Consider the following 17408-nt stretch of genomic DNA (forward strand, 5'->3'; position numbering starts at 1 on the left):
GACTTGGTGGGATAACTCACATGACTGGAGTACTGTCATGGATGGTTATGAACTGTTCAGGAAGGACAGGCAGGGCAGAAAAGGTGGGGGAGTAGCACTGTACGTAAGGGAGCAGTATGACTGCTCAGAGCTCCAGTACGAAACTGCAGAAAAACCTGAGTGTCTCTGGATTAAGTTTAGAAGTGTGAGCAACAAGAGTGATGTAGTGGTGGGAGTCTGCTATAGACCACCGGAGCAGGGGGATGAGGTGGATGAGGCTTTCTTCCGGCAACTCGCAGAAGCTACTAGATCGCACGCCCTGGTTCTCATGGGTGACTTTAATTTTCCTGATATCTGCTGGGAGAGAAATACAGCGGTGCATAGACAATCCAGGAAGTTTTTGGAAAGCGTAGGGGACAATTTCCTGGTGCAAGTGCTAGACGAGCCAACTAGGGGGGGAGCTTTTCTTGACCTGCTGCTCACAAACAGGGAAGAATTAGTGGGGGAAGCAAAAGTGGACGGGAATCTGGGAGGCAGTGACCATGAGTTGGTTGAGTTCAGGATCCTGACACAGGGAAGAAAGGTAAGCAGCAGGATACGGACCCTGGACTTCAGGAAAGCAGACTTCGACTCCCTCAGGGAACGGATGGGTAGGATCCCCTGGGGGACTAACATGAAGGGGAAAGGAGTCCAGGAGAGCTGGCTGTATTTCAAGGAATCCCTGTTGAGGTTACAGGGACAAACCATCCCGATGAGTTGAAAGAATAGTAAATATGGCAGGCGACCAGCTTGGCTTAACGGTGAAATCCTAGCGGATCTTAAACATAAAAAAGAAGCTTACAAGAAGTGGAAGGTTGGACATATGACCAGGGAAGAGTATAAAAATATTGCTCGGGCATGTAGGAATGAAATCAGAAGGGCCAAATCGCACCTGAAGCTGCAGCTAGCAAGAGATGTCAAGAGTAACAAGAAGGGTTTCTTCAGGTATGTTGGCAACAAGAAGAAAGCCAAGGAAAGTGTGGGCCCCTTACTGAATGAAGGAGGCAACCTAGTGACAGAGGATGTGGAAAAAGCTAATGTGCTCAATGCTTTTTTTGCCTCTGTCTTCACTAACAAGGACAGCTCCCAGACTGCTGCGCTGGGCATCACAACATGGGGAGTAGATGGCCAGCCCTCTGTGGAGAAAGAGGTGGTTAGGGACTATTTAGAAAAGCTGGACGTGCACAAGTCCATGGGGCCGGACGAGTTGCATCCGAGAGTGCTAAAGGAATTGGCGGCTGTGATTGCAGAGCCATTGGCCATTATCTTTGAAAACTCGTGGCGAACGGGGGAAGTCCCAGATGACTGGAAAAAGGCTAATGTAGTGCCAATCTTTAAAAAAGGGAAGGAGGAGGATCCTGGGAACTACAGGCCAGTCAGCCTCACCTCAGTCCCTGGAAAAATCATGGAGCCGGTCCTCAAAGAATCAATCCTGAAGCACTTACATGAGAGGAAAGTGATCAGGAACAGTCAGCATGGATTCACCAAGGGTAGGTCATGCCTGACTAATCTAATCGCCTTCTATGATGAGATTACTGGTTCTGTGGATGAAGGGAAAGCAGTGGATGTATTGTTTCTTGACTTTAGCAAAGCTTTTGACACGGTCTCCCACAGTATTCTTGTCAGCAGGTTAAAGAAGTATGGGCTGGATGAATGCACTATAAGGTGGGTAGAAAGTTGGCTAGATTGTCGGGCTCAACGGGTAGTGATCAATGGCTCCATGTCTAATTGGCAGCCGGTGTCAAGTGGAGTGCCCCAGGGGTCGGTCCTGGGGCCGGTTTTGTTCAATATCTTCATAAATGATCTGGAGGATGGTGTGGATTGCACTCTCTGCAAATTTGCGGACAATACTAAACTGGGAGGAGTGGTAGATACGCTGGAGGGCAGGGATAGGATACAGAGGGACCTAGACAAATTGGAGGATTGGGCCAAAAGAAATCTGATGAGGTTCAATAAGGATAAGTGCAGCGTCCTGCACTTAGGACGGAAGAACCCAATGCACAGCTACAGACTAGGGACCGAATGGCTAGGCAGCAGTTCTGCGGAAAAGGACCTAGGGGTGACAGTGGACGAGAAGCTGGATATGAGTCAACAGTGTGCCCTTGTTGCCAAGAAGGCCCAATGGCATTTTGGGATGTATAAGTAGGGGCATAGCAAGCAGATCGAGGGACGTGATCGTTCCCCTCTATTCGACATTGGTGGGGCCTCATCTGGAGTACTGTGTCCAGTTTTGGGCCCCACACTACAAGAAGGATGTGGATAAATTGGAGAGAGTCCAGCGAAGGGCAACAAAAATGATTAGGGGTCTGGAACACATGACTTATGAGGAGAGGCTGAGGGAACTGGGATTGTTTAGTCTGCAGAAGAGAAGAATGAGGGGGGATTTGATAGCTGCTTTCAACTACCTGAGAGGTGGTTCCAGAGAGGATGATTCTAGACTATTCTCAGTGGTAGAAGAGGACAGGACAAGGAGTAATGGTCTCAAGTTGCAGTGGGGGAGGTTTAGGTTGGATATTAGGAAAAACTTTTTCACTAGGAGGGTGGTGAAACACTGGAATGGGTTACCTAGGGAGGTGGTAGAATCTCCTTCCTTGGAAGTTTTTAAGGTCAGGCTTGACAAAGCCCTGGCTGGGATGATTTAATTGGGGGATTGGTCCTGCTTTGAGCAGGGGGTTGGACTAGATGACCTCCTGAGGTCCCTTCCAACCCTGATATTCTATGAAAGTATTTGAGAGGTCTTCTTGGACTTCTTTGGGTAGTGGTGGTTTGTGGACTGTTCCAGGGAGCATTTCCACTGTGATTAGCACCTTCCATAAGATACACTTAATTATTAGAGGAGGGAAAAGAGTCTCATAAATCCTCCTTTAGTGCTGCCTGGTCTGAAATAGATAATTCCCCTTCCTCGAAGGAAATCAAACTGGATGATGAGGACGAAAAATTTTACCTCTCCTTGTTCCTATATCTCAAATTTTTTAGCCTATGGCTCTTCAGACTCCTCCCCAGTGGAGAAGACTAGGAGGAGGGTTGAGAAGCATTCTTCTTCTTTGACTTTCCCTTTTTTCTGAGTCCAACAATCCCTGCAGGAGCACCTGCCTCCTCACTTAGCACAAGGACTTGTGATAAGAGTCTGAACTGAGGACTCTTTGAACCTGCAGGTCTTTTTTTTAACTGATCTTCTTTTTTCTCTGTGAGGGTTAGTCACTGGATTCTGCCCTTTGAACTTTAACAGCTGTTTTGGAAGAGAACACGGGGGAGGTCACCACCCTGTTCCTGAAGTGGAGGGACCTTCAGAAGAAGGGTCCTGATGAACATGTCCCCAAGGGGGCAGAGTTTTAGAGAATGAGAGAGGGATTTTTCTGTTTCTTTGGTAGGAGAAGACTCTATGCTCACATAGCCCACCTTTCCGTCCAGAATAAAGTAGAGCCACTTCAGGAGAAACCCCTGAAGCTGAGGGAGTTAAGAGTTCCAAGGAATGTACTAGGGGAAGAGGTGCTGGGGTGGTCATCTTCCTCCACATTGGCTGCACCAGGGCTGGAAGGACCGGTAGAGCTGAAATCCTCATTTGGCAAGTCAGAGGAGAGGATGCTGTGTCACTGGCAGCAGCAATAGTGGCTGCTTATTCCACAGGAAATTCAGGCACCATTATGGGATGGAGCTACAGCACTTTCTGCATGCCACATAGTGTGGGGAAGGGACTCTGCAGCCCAATTCCACGGCTCAGCATGGAGCAGGCCCTCATGCCGATGAGGGGGTTAGAAGACTGCAGGGAACTGAACCATGCTCATGCCTCTGGGTTGCCCTCTGAGGGGACACCGACCAGACTCTCTCAGTCCGGTCGCAGTACTCTTGCAAAGGAATGAATAAGGCTTGGGGGACATTTGCAGTTCTCTTTATTTGTAATGTGCCAAGAGAGAAGGGGAAAACAGGTCTGATTCTGCTGTAATCCTGCCCTCAAGAAGGGTAAGCCTGGCTCAAAAATTCCTGGCCAACAGAGAGCATCTTTGTTTAAAAAAAAATATATTTTGTTTGGAGTCTCCATTTAGTTAAATTCATAATTTTAAGAAATCTTATCCCTAAAGACTCTGCTACAATAAGGAGATCCCTAGTCTGCTGTCTGCGTAGGAGTGAAAGCAGAGAACTTTGGAGGTTCTCCACCAAGCGGCAGTCCTGGTCCCAGGCTGGCTGTCAATCTTAGTTCTGCCTACCACCAGCAGGAAGAGGGGGAACGCACCACAGTACAGACTGCTGGACATGGAGCACGTGGTGGGTTAGCAGGGGCGCTGGAACATTTTTTATAGTGGGAGTGCTGAGAGCCATTGAACCAAACTGTAAACCCTGTATATAATGGAAACTATTTCAAGCCATGTGGTACGGCAGCACCCCCCAGTTCCAGCACATATGGGGGTGAGAACCAATTCATCTACTTTGTTACCCTCTTGAGAACTATCTGATCCAGGGACAATGTATGAGCCCATCATGGATAGACTTAGCCTGTCTGTGATATGTCTTCCTCTTTTTCCAGGCAAGTGACCACTACCAATGTGCTACATAAGGCATCAAAAAGAGACCACCCTTGTGAGACATGCCTTCTCTTTCCCCTTGGGCAGATGGCTCATTTATACCTTGCCACCTAAAACCCTTCATCACAAAGTCCTAATCAAGCTCAAGAGAAATGAAGGTTCAATAATTCTAAAAGGCTGACAACATCTAAGATAAATATGGTTCTCCACCATTAGGGACAGCAATAAACAGTCCATCAGCTATGAAGGAGGCCAGGTTCCCACTCAGGCAGATCACAAAGCAGCAGCGAGGGTGGGTCAAGGGCTCACACAGCATAATGATGAGAATCTACACAGGCAATTTTCAGAAGAGAACATGCTGTTTACTCCCCCTTCCAGTCCATTAATGAAGGGGCTAGATAAGACCAGAACTAGCATAATACCAAACACTAGACACCTCCATATATGTGAGTGACATATCCAAACACGTTTGGATTTCCATTTTGTGACATGTTGATGATGTGTTCTTTGAGTTTGTGTGCAGAATAAGGTTACAGTACATGTTTCCTTTTACCTCTCACAAGAAACTCCTGACCATCAATCCTGGATTCGCCTTTGGGTTTCTGTAGGAGCGAGATCCAGTGATGCATCTCCTCTGGGGTGTCACTGTTACAGTGAATCACTCGATTTGCTGTGATGATCACAAAGGAATTTGGCCTGCCAGAAAACATGAGAGTTAAAACTGGTCATATCAGATCCATGTCTGGAGCAAAAGCACGGTTGAGACAGAGCACCTCTCTTCAGCCATCAGCCCCTCTGCCAAAGGGCCTGCATAGCCATAGCCTGAGCCTTCACCTTTAACCATCAGCCCCTCTGCCTCAGCATAAGCAATGCCAGTCAGACCTATGGAAAACATACTATGGAGAGTTGGGGGAACATTTAACAGGGGAAAGAGCCCCCCTAGACTGGATTACAAATTGTGGGGAGGAGTGTATTCAGACAGCAGGCATGGGATCTGTGGCACACGCCAATCATAATAGCATGGAGGTGCCTCTCATGGACTCCTGTCATCCTCCCTCAAGTCCCACTGCTTGGTTCAACATAAGCTGAGGATTGACACCTCAGTACTTTAGTGAGAGAGACACAATTCCTCCTAGGACAAAGAAAGGCATCTTAGGTGGCAGATCTTCAGCTGGTAGAAATTGTCATAGCTCCGATGAAGTCAATGGAACTATGTCAGTTCTCACCAGCCAGGGATCTACCTCTAAGATTACTGTTAAGGACAATTATAGAATCATAGAAGATGAGGATTGGAAGAGACCTCAGGAGGTCATCTAGTCCAACCCCCTGTTCAAAGCAGGACCAACCCCAACTAAATCATCCTAGCCAGGGCTTTGTCAAACAGGCCTTAAAAACCTCTGAGGATGGAGATTCCACCACCTCCCTAGGTAACCCATTCCAGTGCTTCACCACCCTCCTAATGAAATAGTTTTTCCTAATATCCAACGTAGACCACCACCACTGCAACTAGAGACCATTACTCCTCGTTCTGTCATCTGCCACCACTGAGAACAGCCAAGCTCCATCCTCTTTGGAACCGCCCTTCAGGTAGTTGAAGGCTGCTATCAAATCCCCCCTCACTCTTCTCTTCTGAAGATGAAATAAGCCCAGTTCCCTCAGCCTTTCCTCGTAAGTCATGTGCCCCAGCCCCCTAATCATTTTCATTGCCCTCCACTGGACTCTCTCCAATTTGTCCACATCCTTTCTGTAGTGGGAGGCCCCAGACTGTACGCAATACTCCAGATGTGGCTTCACCAGTGCTAAATAGAGGGGAATAATCGCTTCCCTCAATCTGCTGGCAATGCTCCTACTAATGCAGCCCAATATGCTGTTTGTCTTCTTGGCAACAAGGGCACACTCTTGATTCATATCCAGCTTCTTGTCCACTGTAATCCCCAGGTCCTTTTCTGCAGACCTGCCGCTTAGCCGGGCAGTCCCCAGCCTGTAGCAGTGCCTGGGATTCTTCTGTCCTAAATGCAGGACTCTGCACTTGTCCTTGTTGAACTTCATCAGATTTCTATTCGCCCAATTCTCCAATTTGTCTAGGTCACTCTGGACCCTATCCCTACCCTCCAGTGAATCTACCTCTCCCCGCCCTTTAGTGTCATCTGCAAACTTGCTGAGGGTGCAATCCATCCCATCATCCAGATCATTAACGAAGAGGCTGAACAAAACCGGCCCCAGGACAGACCCCCCTGGGGCACTCGACTTGATACTGGCTGCCAACTAGACATTGAGCCATTGATCACTACCTGTTGAGCTCCACGATCTAGCCAGCTTTCTATCCACCTTATGGTCCATTCATTCAATCCATACTTTAACTTGCTGGTAAGAATAATGTGGGAGACCAAATCAAAAGCTTTGCTAAAGTCAAGATGTATCACATCCACCACTTTCCCCATATCCACAGAACCAATTATCTCATCATAGAAAGCAATCAGGTTAGTCAGGCATCACTTGCCCTTGGTGAATCCATGTTGATTGCTCCTGATCACTTTCCTGTCCTCCAAGTGCTTTAAAATGGATTCCTTGAGGACCTGCTCCATGATTTTTCCAGAGACTGAGATGAGGTTGACCAGTCTGTAGTTCCTTGGATTCTCCTCCTTCCCTTTTTAAAAGATGGGCACTATATTTGCCTTTTTCTAATCCTCCTGGACCTCCCCCGATCGCCACGAGTTTTCGAAGATAATGGCCAATGGCTCTGCAATCACATCAGCCAATTCCCTCAGCACCCTTGGATGCATTGCATCCAGCCCCAGGGACTTTTGCAGGTTCAGCTTTTCTAAATACTCCTTAACCTGTTCTTTCATCACTGAGGTTGCTCACCTCCTCCCCATACTGTGCTGCCCAGTGCAGCAGTCTGGGAGCTGACCTTGTCTGTGAAGACCAAGGCAAAAAAAAAACATCGAGTACATTAGCTTTTTCCACATCCTCTGTCACTAGATTGCCTCCCCCATTCAATAAGGGTCCCACACTTTCCCTGACCACCTTCTTGTTGCTAACATACCTGTAGAAACCCTTCTGGTTACCCTTCACATCCCTTGCTAGCTGCAACTCCAATTGTGCTTTGGCCTTCCTGATTACACCCCTGCATGCTTGAGCAATATTTTTATACTCTTCCCTAGTCATCTGTCCAAGTTTCCACTTCTTGTAAGCTTCCCTTTTGTGTTTAAGCTCACGAAAGATTTCTCTGTTAAGCCAAGGTGGTTGCCTGCCATATTTGCTATTGTTTCTGCACATCGGGATGGTTTGTTCCTGCGCCCAATAAGGCTTCTTATTTGGAGTTTGCCTGGGAGTTTGTCTGGGATCTGTCTGAGAGGAGGTACGCTAAGGGCTGCATTAGGGAGGCTGTGCTGGTGAGTATCTGACTGTCTGTTGTGGGGACAGTTGGACAGTTTGACCGTGTGCTTGATTGGCTGTTTGAAAAGTGTGAATTGGGAATGCTTTGTTCCAGGTGAGCCTTGAGAGGGCCTGACTGTTATAAAAAACCAGTCAGCTGAGCGGCGAACAGCAGAGATGCTAACAGAGGGAGTTTGCCTGCGAGTTTGCCTGGGGAGAGCCCACTGAGGCTTACATCTTGCCAGCTTCTCTGAGTAGTCACTACAACTCCTGAGGAAGCTCGAAGAAGGAAGGTAATATGGATGGTGAGTGTTCAGCTGTTGTGACCTGCACTGGATATGCCATGTTTGTCTTTCTTCCACAGGAGAGAAGCGACTTTGTCTGTACGAAGTGCAAGCTGGTCTCCATATTGGAAGAGAAGGTTCAAGATCGGGAGCAACAGGTATCGACCCTGCATTGCATAAGAGAAACTGAAGATTTCCTGGACAGACGTCAGGATATGCTTCTACGGACACAACGTTCTGAAGATTCAGAGCAGGCTGTGCAGCGGGGACAGGAGGACGGTGAAGAAATTTGGCAGCATGTGACCTCCAGAAAAAGAAAGGGGAGCGTCCATGTACCAGCAATGCAGATACAGGTAAGCAACCGTTTTCATGTTCTCTCCACAGGTACTAATGCGGAGAGTGGACTAGATGATATATCTGAGGGAAGGGAACAGAAGGAGACTCTGCCGATTGGAAGGCATGAGATGCACTGTGCTAGGGATGGGGGTTCCACGACCACCGCTCCCAAGAGAAGGAGGCAGGTGGTGGTGGCTGGGAACTCTCTCCTCAGGGGGACCGAGTCATCTATCTTCTGCCCCGATCGGGAAAACCGAGAAGTCTGCTGCTTGCCAGGAGCTAGGATTCACGATGTGACAGAGAGACTGCCAAGACTCATCAAGCCCTCGGATCGCTACCCCTTCCTGCTTCTCCACGTGGACACCAATGATACTGCCATGAATGACCTTGAGCGGATCACTGCAGACTACTGGGTTTGAAGGATAAAGGAGTTTGAGGTGCAAGTGGTGTTTTCGTCCATCCTCCCGTGGAAGGAAAAGGCCTGGGTAGAGACCGTCGAATCGTGGAAGTCAACGAGTGGCTATGCAGGTGGTGTCGGAGAGAAGGCTTTGGATTCTTTGACCATGGGATGGTGTTCCAAGAAGGAGAAATGCTAGGCAGAGACGGGCTCCACCTAACGAAGAGAGAGAAGAGCATCTTCGCAAGCAGGCTGGCTAACCTAGTGAGGAGGGCTTTAAACTAGGTTCACCGGGGGAAGGAGACCAAAGCCCTGAGGTAAGTGGGGAAGTGGGATACCGGGAGGAAGCACGAGCAGAAGCGCGCGAGAGGGCAGGGCTCCTGCCTCATACTGAGAAAGAGGGACGATCAGCAAGTTATCTCAAGTGACTATACAGAAATGCAAGAAGCCTGGGAAACAAGCAGGGAGAAATGGAAGTCCTGGCACAGTCAAGGAATTATGATGTGATTGGAATAACAGAGACTTGGTGGGATAACTCACATGACTGAAGTACTATCATGGATGGATATAAACTGTTCAGGAAGGACAGGCAGGGCAGAAAAGGTGGGGGAGTTGCATTGTATGTAAGGGAGCAGTATGACTGCTGAGAGCTCAAGTATGAAACTGCAGAAAAACCTGAGAGTCTCTGGATTAAGTTTAGAAGCGTGAGCAACAAGGGCGATGTCGTGGTGGGAGTCTGCTATAGACCACCGGACCAGGGGGATGAGGTGGACGAGTCTTTCTTCCGGCAACTCACGGAAGTTACTAGATCGCAGGCCCTGGTTCTCATGGGAGACTTCAATCACCCTGATATCTGCTGGGAGAGCACTACAGCAGTGCACAGACAATCCAGGAAGTTTCTCGAAAGTGTAGGGGACAATTTCCTGGTGCAAGTGCTGGAGGAAACAACTAGGGGCAGAGCTCTTCTTGACCTGCTGCTCACAAACCGGGAAGAATTAGTAGGGGAAGCAAAAGTGGATGAGAACCTGGGAGGCAGTGACCATGAGATGGTCGAGTTCAGGATCCTGACACAAGGAAGAAAGGAGAGCAGCAGAATACGGACCCTGGACTTCAGAAAAGCAGACTTTGACTCCCTCAGGGAACTGATGGGCAGGATCCCCTGGGAGAATAACATGAGGGGGAAAGGAGTCCAGGAGAGCTGGCTGTATTTTAAAGAATCCTTATTGAGGTTACAGGGACAAACCATCCCGATGTGTAGAAAGAATAGTAAATATGGCAGGCGACCAGCTTGGCTTAACAGTGAAATCCTTGCTGATCTTAAACACAAAAAAGAGGCTTACAAGAAGTGGAAGATTGGACAAATGACCAGGGAAGAGTATAAAAATATTGCTCGGGTATGCAGGAGTGAAATCAGGAAGGCCAAATCACACCTGGAGTTGCAGCTAGCAAGAGATGTTAAGAGTAACAAGAAGGGTTTCTTCAGGTATGTTAGCAACAAGAAGAAAGTCAAGGAAAGCGTGGGCCCCTTCCTGAATGAGGGAGGCAACCTAGTGGCAGAGGATGTGGAAAAAGCGATTGTACTCAATGCTTTTTTTGCCTCTGTCTTCACGAAGAAGGTCAGCTCTCAGACTACTGCACTGGGCAGCACAGCATGGGGAAGAGGTGACCAACCCTCTGTGGAGAAAGGAGTGGTTTGGGACTATTTAGAAAAGCTGGACGAGCACAAGTCCATGGGGCCGGATGCGTTGCATCCAAGAGTGCTGAAGGAGTTGGCGGATGTGATTGGAGAGCCATTGCCATTATCTTTGAAAACTCATGGCGATTGGGCGAGGTCCCGGACGACTGGAAAAAAGCTAATGTAGTGCCCTTCTTTAAAAAAGGGAAGGAGGAGGATCCTGGGAACTACAGGCCAGTCAGCCTCACCTCAGTCCCTGGAAAACCATGGAGCAGGTCCTCAAGGAAACAATTCTGAAGCACTTAAAGGAGAGGAAAGTGATCAGGAACAGTCAGCATAGATTCACCAAGGGCAAGTCATGCCTGACTAATCTAATCTGGACGTGTTGTTCCTTGACTTTAGCAAAGCTTTTGACACGGTCTCCCAAAGTATTCTTGTCAGCAAGTCAAAGAAGTATGGGCTGGATGAATGGACCATAAGGTGGATAGAAAGCTGGCTAGATTGTCGGGCTCAACGGGTAGTGATCAATGGCTCCATGTCTAGTTGGCAGCCGGTATCAAGTGGAGTGCCCCAAGGGTCGGTCCTTGGGCCGGTTTTGACCGAAGAATCCCATGAACAGCTACAGACTAGGGACCGAATGGCTAGGCAGCAGTTCTGCAGAAAAGGACCTAGGGGTTACAGTGGACGAGAAGCTGGATATGAGTCAACAGTATGCCCTCGTTGCCAAGAAGGCCCAATGGCATTTTGGGATGTATAAGTAGGGACATTGCCAGCAGATCGAGGGACGTGATCGTTCCCCTCTATTCGACATTGGTGAGGCCTCATCTGGAGTACTGTGTCCAGTTTTGGGCCCCACACTACAAGAAGGATGTGGAAAAATTGGAAAAAGTCCAGCGGAGGGCAACAAAAATGATTAGGGGACTGGAACACATGACTTATGAGGAGAGGCTGAGGGAACTGGGATTGTTTAGTCTGCGGAAGAGAAGAATGAGAGGGGATTTGATAGCTGCTTTCAACTACCTGAAAGGGGGTTCCAAAGAGGATGGCTCTAGACTGTTCTCAGTGGTAGCAGATGACAAAACAAGGAGTAATGGTCTCAAGTTGCAGTGGGGGAGGTTTAGGTTGGATATTAGGAAAAACTTTTTCACTAGGAGAGTGGTGAAACATTGGAATGTGTTACCTAGGGAGGTGGTGGAATCTCCTTCCTTAGAATTTTTTAAGGTCAGGCTTGACAAAGCCCTGGCTGGGATGATTTAGTTGGGGATTGGTCCTGCTTTGAGCAGGGGGTTGGACTAGATGACCTCCTGAGGTCCCTTCCAAACCTGATATTCTATGATTCTATGATTCTTTAAAATACAGCCAGTTCTCCCGACTCCTTTCCCTCTCATATTAGCCTCCCGAGCGATCCTGCCCATCAGTTCCCTGAGGGAGTCAAAGTCTGCTTTTCTGAAGTCCAAGGTCCTTCTTCTGCTGCTCTCCTTTCTTCAGGATCCTGAACTCTACTATTTCATGGTGACTGCTGCCCAGGTTGCCTCCCACTTCTACTTCTACTTCCCCTACCAATTCTTCCCTCTTTGTGAGCAACGGGACAAGAGGAACACAGCCCCTAATTGAGAGCATTCACTAACTTCTAAGGAATCAGAAGTGAATCTGGGGGTGGCGGGGGAGGGGAGCCTCTGTATCTGATACCCAGTGCCGTGGAGCAGAAGAGAGTCAAGCCAGACTTAGGAAGCAGAAGTTCCAGTCCTACATCTCTAGCCAGCCACCTCACTTTGCACCTGGGATTACAATGGGATAGAGACTAAGGGCAAGTCTACACTCAAAATCCTGCATGGGTGCAGCTGTACCACTGTAGCGTTTTATCGAAGATGCTCTAAACCGAATTAATACACCTGAGTGACACAGTTATACCGATATAGGTCTGTAGTGTAAGACCAGACCTAAGTATTATTCTACACTCCTTCAGTGTAAAGAGCCTAGCTGAAGTAGTGTCTAAAACTTTCCACCTTAATACACAGCTCAGAATTCCTTAAAATACAAAAATTCCATAACTGTACTGTGAAAGCCCCTGCAGCTTGCAGGAGAAAAAAATGCAGTAAGAAACTTAAGTAGGATGAGCCCATTGTTTTTGTAGCTGACAGTGAACATTCAACTGAATAAAATGTGAAATGCTCCCTGATTTGTATTCTGGTTAGTTTAACTGCACAATGTATGAACTACAGAACCGCCCTGTGTTTTAACAGGACCTTTCTTGCTTTTGTTAGGGAGCGGTAAGAGTAGAGTTTAGTTTAGTTTATTATGTTGGAGAGGCCTTCCTCAGGCTAGAGCATATACTTGTTAATTTGGGCTTTTTCTGCAGAAAATGTCTGTCTTCTCATAAAGCTTTTCAAATGTGTACATTTTTATTTAACTTGGGTTCCAAGGCCGTGAACCACAAAAATACCTAATTCCTCTTTTTAGGCACTGCGATCCACTAAACTCCTGCTCAGCTGCCACCTAACCCTGTAGGTGCCTAAAGTTGCTCAGCACCTATGTTTCTGCCTCTGAACATTGCAGCCTTGCTTTAGGCCCCAGGACGATTCACAAACTGGGGAAGACAGGCTTTCGTCTGCCTAAGTGACATGCAGGAGCACAGTCTGGTAGGCATGCTCAGACGCCACCTGCCAGGTTGGGCCCTTTAGGAGAGTCCACACAGAACAACTGAGGAGGCAGAGCTCCCTCACAACTTTTAGTCTTGTGGTTAGGATACTGACCCAGGATGTCAGAGACCCCCAGCTCAAGTCCCCCCTCCACCTGAGGGGGAGAAGGGATTTGAACAAGGGTCTGCATCCTCTCATGTGACTGCCTTAACCACTAGGCTATGTGATATTCTGATGTAAGTCTCCCTCACACACTCCTATTGAAGTTGTTCCACTTCAAATAATTGACTAATTAAATATTAACTGGGTTAGAGAAAGAGTTAAACTGAATCTTTAGTCTATTGGTTAGGGCACTCACCTGAGGGTTCAGAAGGGGGGCTATGAATTGCAGGTCTCCCACATCCTGAGTGAATACCCTAAGCACAGGTCTAAAGGAGGTCTGCCTTTCCCCTCCTGCCCCCCAGGTATTTTGTTTCTGGCCCCACATGTGACTTAGGTGGCCAAATGCCTCTCCCCCGCAGTTTGTGGATCACAAGCAGAGATAGGTGCCTATCTCTGAGATGGGGAGGGACTTAACACTGGCTAGCTTAGATGACTCCCTACCTAGGGTGCTGACTTTGTGGTTCACAGTTTAAGGTGCCTCTCTCTCTCTCCCCATTCATCATACAGGAGCCTAGGTGCCTAACTCAGGCTTCATGACACTGAGCATCACAGCACCTAACTATAGTTGCCAAGAAAATCACAGGAGGAACACTGCTCCACAAAGCATGAGTCCCTATGTGGGTCTGGGCCCAAGTGACTAATAGTCTCTATCATTAGGAAGAGTTTGGTGGATTACTAATGTTCTGTGAACCACGGCTTGAGAATAACTGATCTACTGAAATATTAGTGATCAGATACGGTCATGGAATTTTTCATGTATCGTTATTGTTCATATCATTAATTATTGGAGGATATTATGCCAGTAGCATAATAACTTGATTAACATTTTGGCATATGGTTCACAAATCCAACACTGAACAGATTTTGAACCAAGAAGATGGATGGAGTGACCAGCCATACTACAATTACATCAATATAACAGGGTGCAAAAAAGAACTAGATAAATTCATGGAGGACAGGTCCATCAATGGCTATTAGCCAGGATGGACAGGAATGGTGTCCCTAGCTTCTGTTTGCCAGAAGCTGGGAATGAGCGACAGGGGATGGATCACTTGATGATTACCTGTTCTGTTCATTCCCTCTGGGGCACCTGGCACTGGCCACTGTCGGAAGACCAGATACTGGGATAGATGGACCTTTGGTCTGACCCAGTAGGGCCATTCTTATGTTCAAGCAGGGAATAACATTCCTGAGCATAATATCTTCTTTTTAGCAAGGCTGTTTTTGCTAAATCTACAAGATTAAGATCTTGCAGCCAAAGTAATTTTAACACAGGGCGGCAAGGCTCGGGCGGGTTCAAGCTTCAGTCCCCACTTCTGGGGTCATGTAATAATGTTTATTGTCAGAAGCGGGTTGCAGTGCAATAAAGTCTGAGAATCCCTGATCTACTCTGATCTCCTTTACAATCCAGACCATCAGATTTCACCCAGTTCTCTCTGTATGGAGCCCATCATGCTTTAGTCAAACACAAGTTATCTTCCAGAAGTGCATCCACTCTTGATCTGAAAACATCACAGATGGAGAAAGGGATCCATCACTTCCCTTGGCTGTTTGTTCCAATTGTTTATTACCTTCACTGTTAAAAATTTGTGCCTTATTCCTAAACTGAATTTGTCAGGCTTCAGATTCCAGCCATTGATTCTTTTGCTTCTCTCCGATAGGTCAAAGGATCTTTAGAACCTGGTACTCCAGCCCTCAAAAGAATTTCTGTAGCTCTTTTCTGCACCCTCTCCAATTTTTCTGCGGACATAAGAAGTGGATGCAGTATTAACTCACCACTTTAGGTGCCTACGTACAATATATAAGTGCCACTGAGATCCTCAGAACCCCTGCTCAGCTGCCACCTACTCTGTAGACACCTAAATTCCCCAGGTGCCTAAGTTTCCACCAATGGGCATGTGCAAAACTACCTAACTGAAACAGACCCTATAGCCTGGGGGTTAAGACAGTCAACTGGGATGTGGGAGAATCAGGTTCACTCTTGCAGGGTGTTTGTTCGTTCTTCGGCGGGGCAGTTTATTGTCCTAAGTTTAGAGTATATTTGTTAGGTATTTCTGGCTCTCACACTTCCTCTTTAAACCTTGAGTTTGTAGTGCCTTTGCCCTTTACACCCTCCCCTTGCATCATTAATTAACACTGTCCTGGCTGTTCCTGCAATTCAGATGATAAGCTTTCCTATCCATAAGATGCAAGGCATCCCATTCATACAGACTCCTCCCCCACTGGAATGTGGCCCAATGTACCACATCATCAAAACTTCAACTTCACGCCAGTCACATAGCCAGTGATTCACTGCCAGTACTTTCTGCCTTTTCTTGCTCACAGGACTGGCAGGACCTCTGACAAGACTGGACTTTCCTCTTCTTCAGCTCCCTTTCAAGATCTCTGAAGTCTTCAACAATCAGTGTAGTCCCACATGATGCTGGAACACTGGTTTCAATGTGTGTCTTCAACAGCAGAGATTTCCCAGGTGACTTCAGAATCCCATCCAATCTTTCAGTAACATCTCACGTCTTAGCTCCTGTTGTCCTTGTGTCCCTTTCTAAAGCCTCTGTCCACTCTTCTTAACACAGACTCACCGCTGACAATTATAGAATCATAGAATCATAGAATATCAGGGTTGGAAGGGACCTCAGGAGGTCATCTAGTCCAACCCCCTGCTCAAAGCAGGACCAATCCCCAATTAAATCATCCCAGCCAGGGCTTTGTCAAGCCTGACCTTAAAAACTTCCAAGGAAGGAGATTCTACCACCTCCCTAGGTAATGCATTCCAGTGTTTCACCACCCTCCTAGTGAAAAAGTTTTTCCTAATATCCAACCTAAACCTCCCCCACTGCAACTTGAGACCATTACTCCTTGTCCTGTCCTCTTCTACCACTGAGAATAGTCTAGAACCATCCTCTTTGGAACCACCTCTCAGGTAGTTGAAAGCAGCTATCAAATTCCCCCTCATTCTTCTCTTCTGCAGACTAAACAATCCCAGTTCCCTCAGCCTCTCCTCAGAAGTCATGTGTTCCAGACCCCTAATCATTTTTGTTGCCCTTCGCTGGACTCTCTCCAATTTATCCACATCCTTCTTGTAGTGTGGGGCCCAAAACTGGACACAGTACTCCAGATGAGGCCTCACCAATGTCGAATAGAGGGGAACGATCACGTCCCTCGATCTGCTGGCTATGCCCCTACTTATACATCCCAAAATGCCATTGGCCTTCTTGGCAACAAGGGCACACTGTTGACTCATATCCAGCTTCTCGTCCACTGTCACCCCTAGGTCCTTTTCCGCAGAACTGCTGCCTAGCCATTCGGTCCCTAGTCTGTAGCTGTGCATTGGGTTCTTCCATCCTAAGTGCAGGACCCTACACTTATCCTTATTGAACCTCATCAGATTTCTTTTGGCCCAATCCTCCAATTTGTCTAGGTCCCTCTGTATCCTATCCCTGCCCTCCAGCGTATCTACCACTCCTCCCAGTTTAGTATTGTCCGCAAATTTGCAGAGAGTGCAATCCACACCATCCTCCAGATCATTTATGAAGATACTGAACAAAACCGGCCCCAGGACCGACCCCTGGGGCACTCCACTTGACACCGGCTGCCAATTAGACATGGAGCCATTGATCACTACCCGTTGAGCCCGACAATCTAGCCAACTTTCTACCCACCTTATAGTGCATTCATCCAGCCCATATTTCTTTAACCTGCTGACAAGAATGCTGTGGGAGACCGTGTCAAAAGCTTTGCTAAAGTCAAGAAACAATACATCCACTGCTTTCCCTTCATCCACAGAACCAGTAATCTCATCATAGAAGGCGATTAGATTAGTCAGGCATGACCTACCCTTGGTGAATCCATGCTGACTGTTCTGATCACTTTCCTCTCATGTAAGTGCTTCAGGATTGATTCTTTGAGGACCGGCTCCATGATTTTTCCGCGGACTGAGGTGAGGCTGACTGGCCTGTAGTTCCCAGGATCCTCCTTCTTCCCTTTTTTAAAGATTGGCGC

General features: G+C 47.6%; 1 protein-coding gene across 5 annotated transcripts in view; it reads right to left on the reverse strand.

Moving 5' to 3' along the window:
• The window catches only part of LOC102934044 (unconventional myosin-X), a 287560-nt gene that overhangs the window by 59871 nt on the left and 210281 nt on the right, over positions 1 to 17408 (reverse strand). For all 5 annotated transcript variants that reach the window (XR_006284703.1, XM_037912692.2, XM_043524831.1 and 2 more), the window contains one exon: positions 5092 to 5234. Coding sequence is in view for 4 of the 5 variants with exons in the window: in XM_037912692.2 (XP_037768620.1) it covers positions 5092 to 5234 (143 nt within the window). In the remaining variant the exon portion in view is untranslated. The remainder of the gene's footprint in view (positions 1 to 5091; positions 5235 to 17408) is intronic.

The sequence above is a fragment of the Chelonia mydas genome, chromosome 11 (genome assembly GCF_015237465.2).
Source record: "Chelonia mydas isolate rCheMyd1 chromosome 11, rCheMyd1.pri.v2, whole genome shotgun sequence".
Taxonomy (NCBI): Eukaryota; Metazoa; Chordata; order Testudines; family Cheloniidae; genus Chelonia; species Chelonia mydas.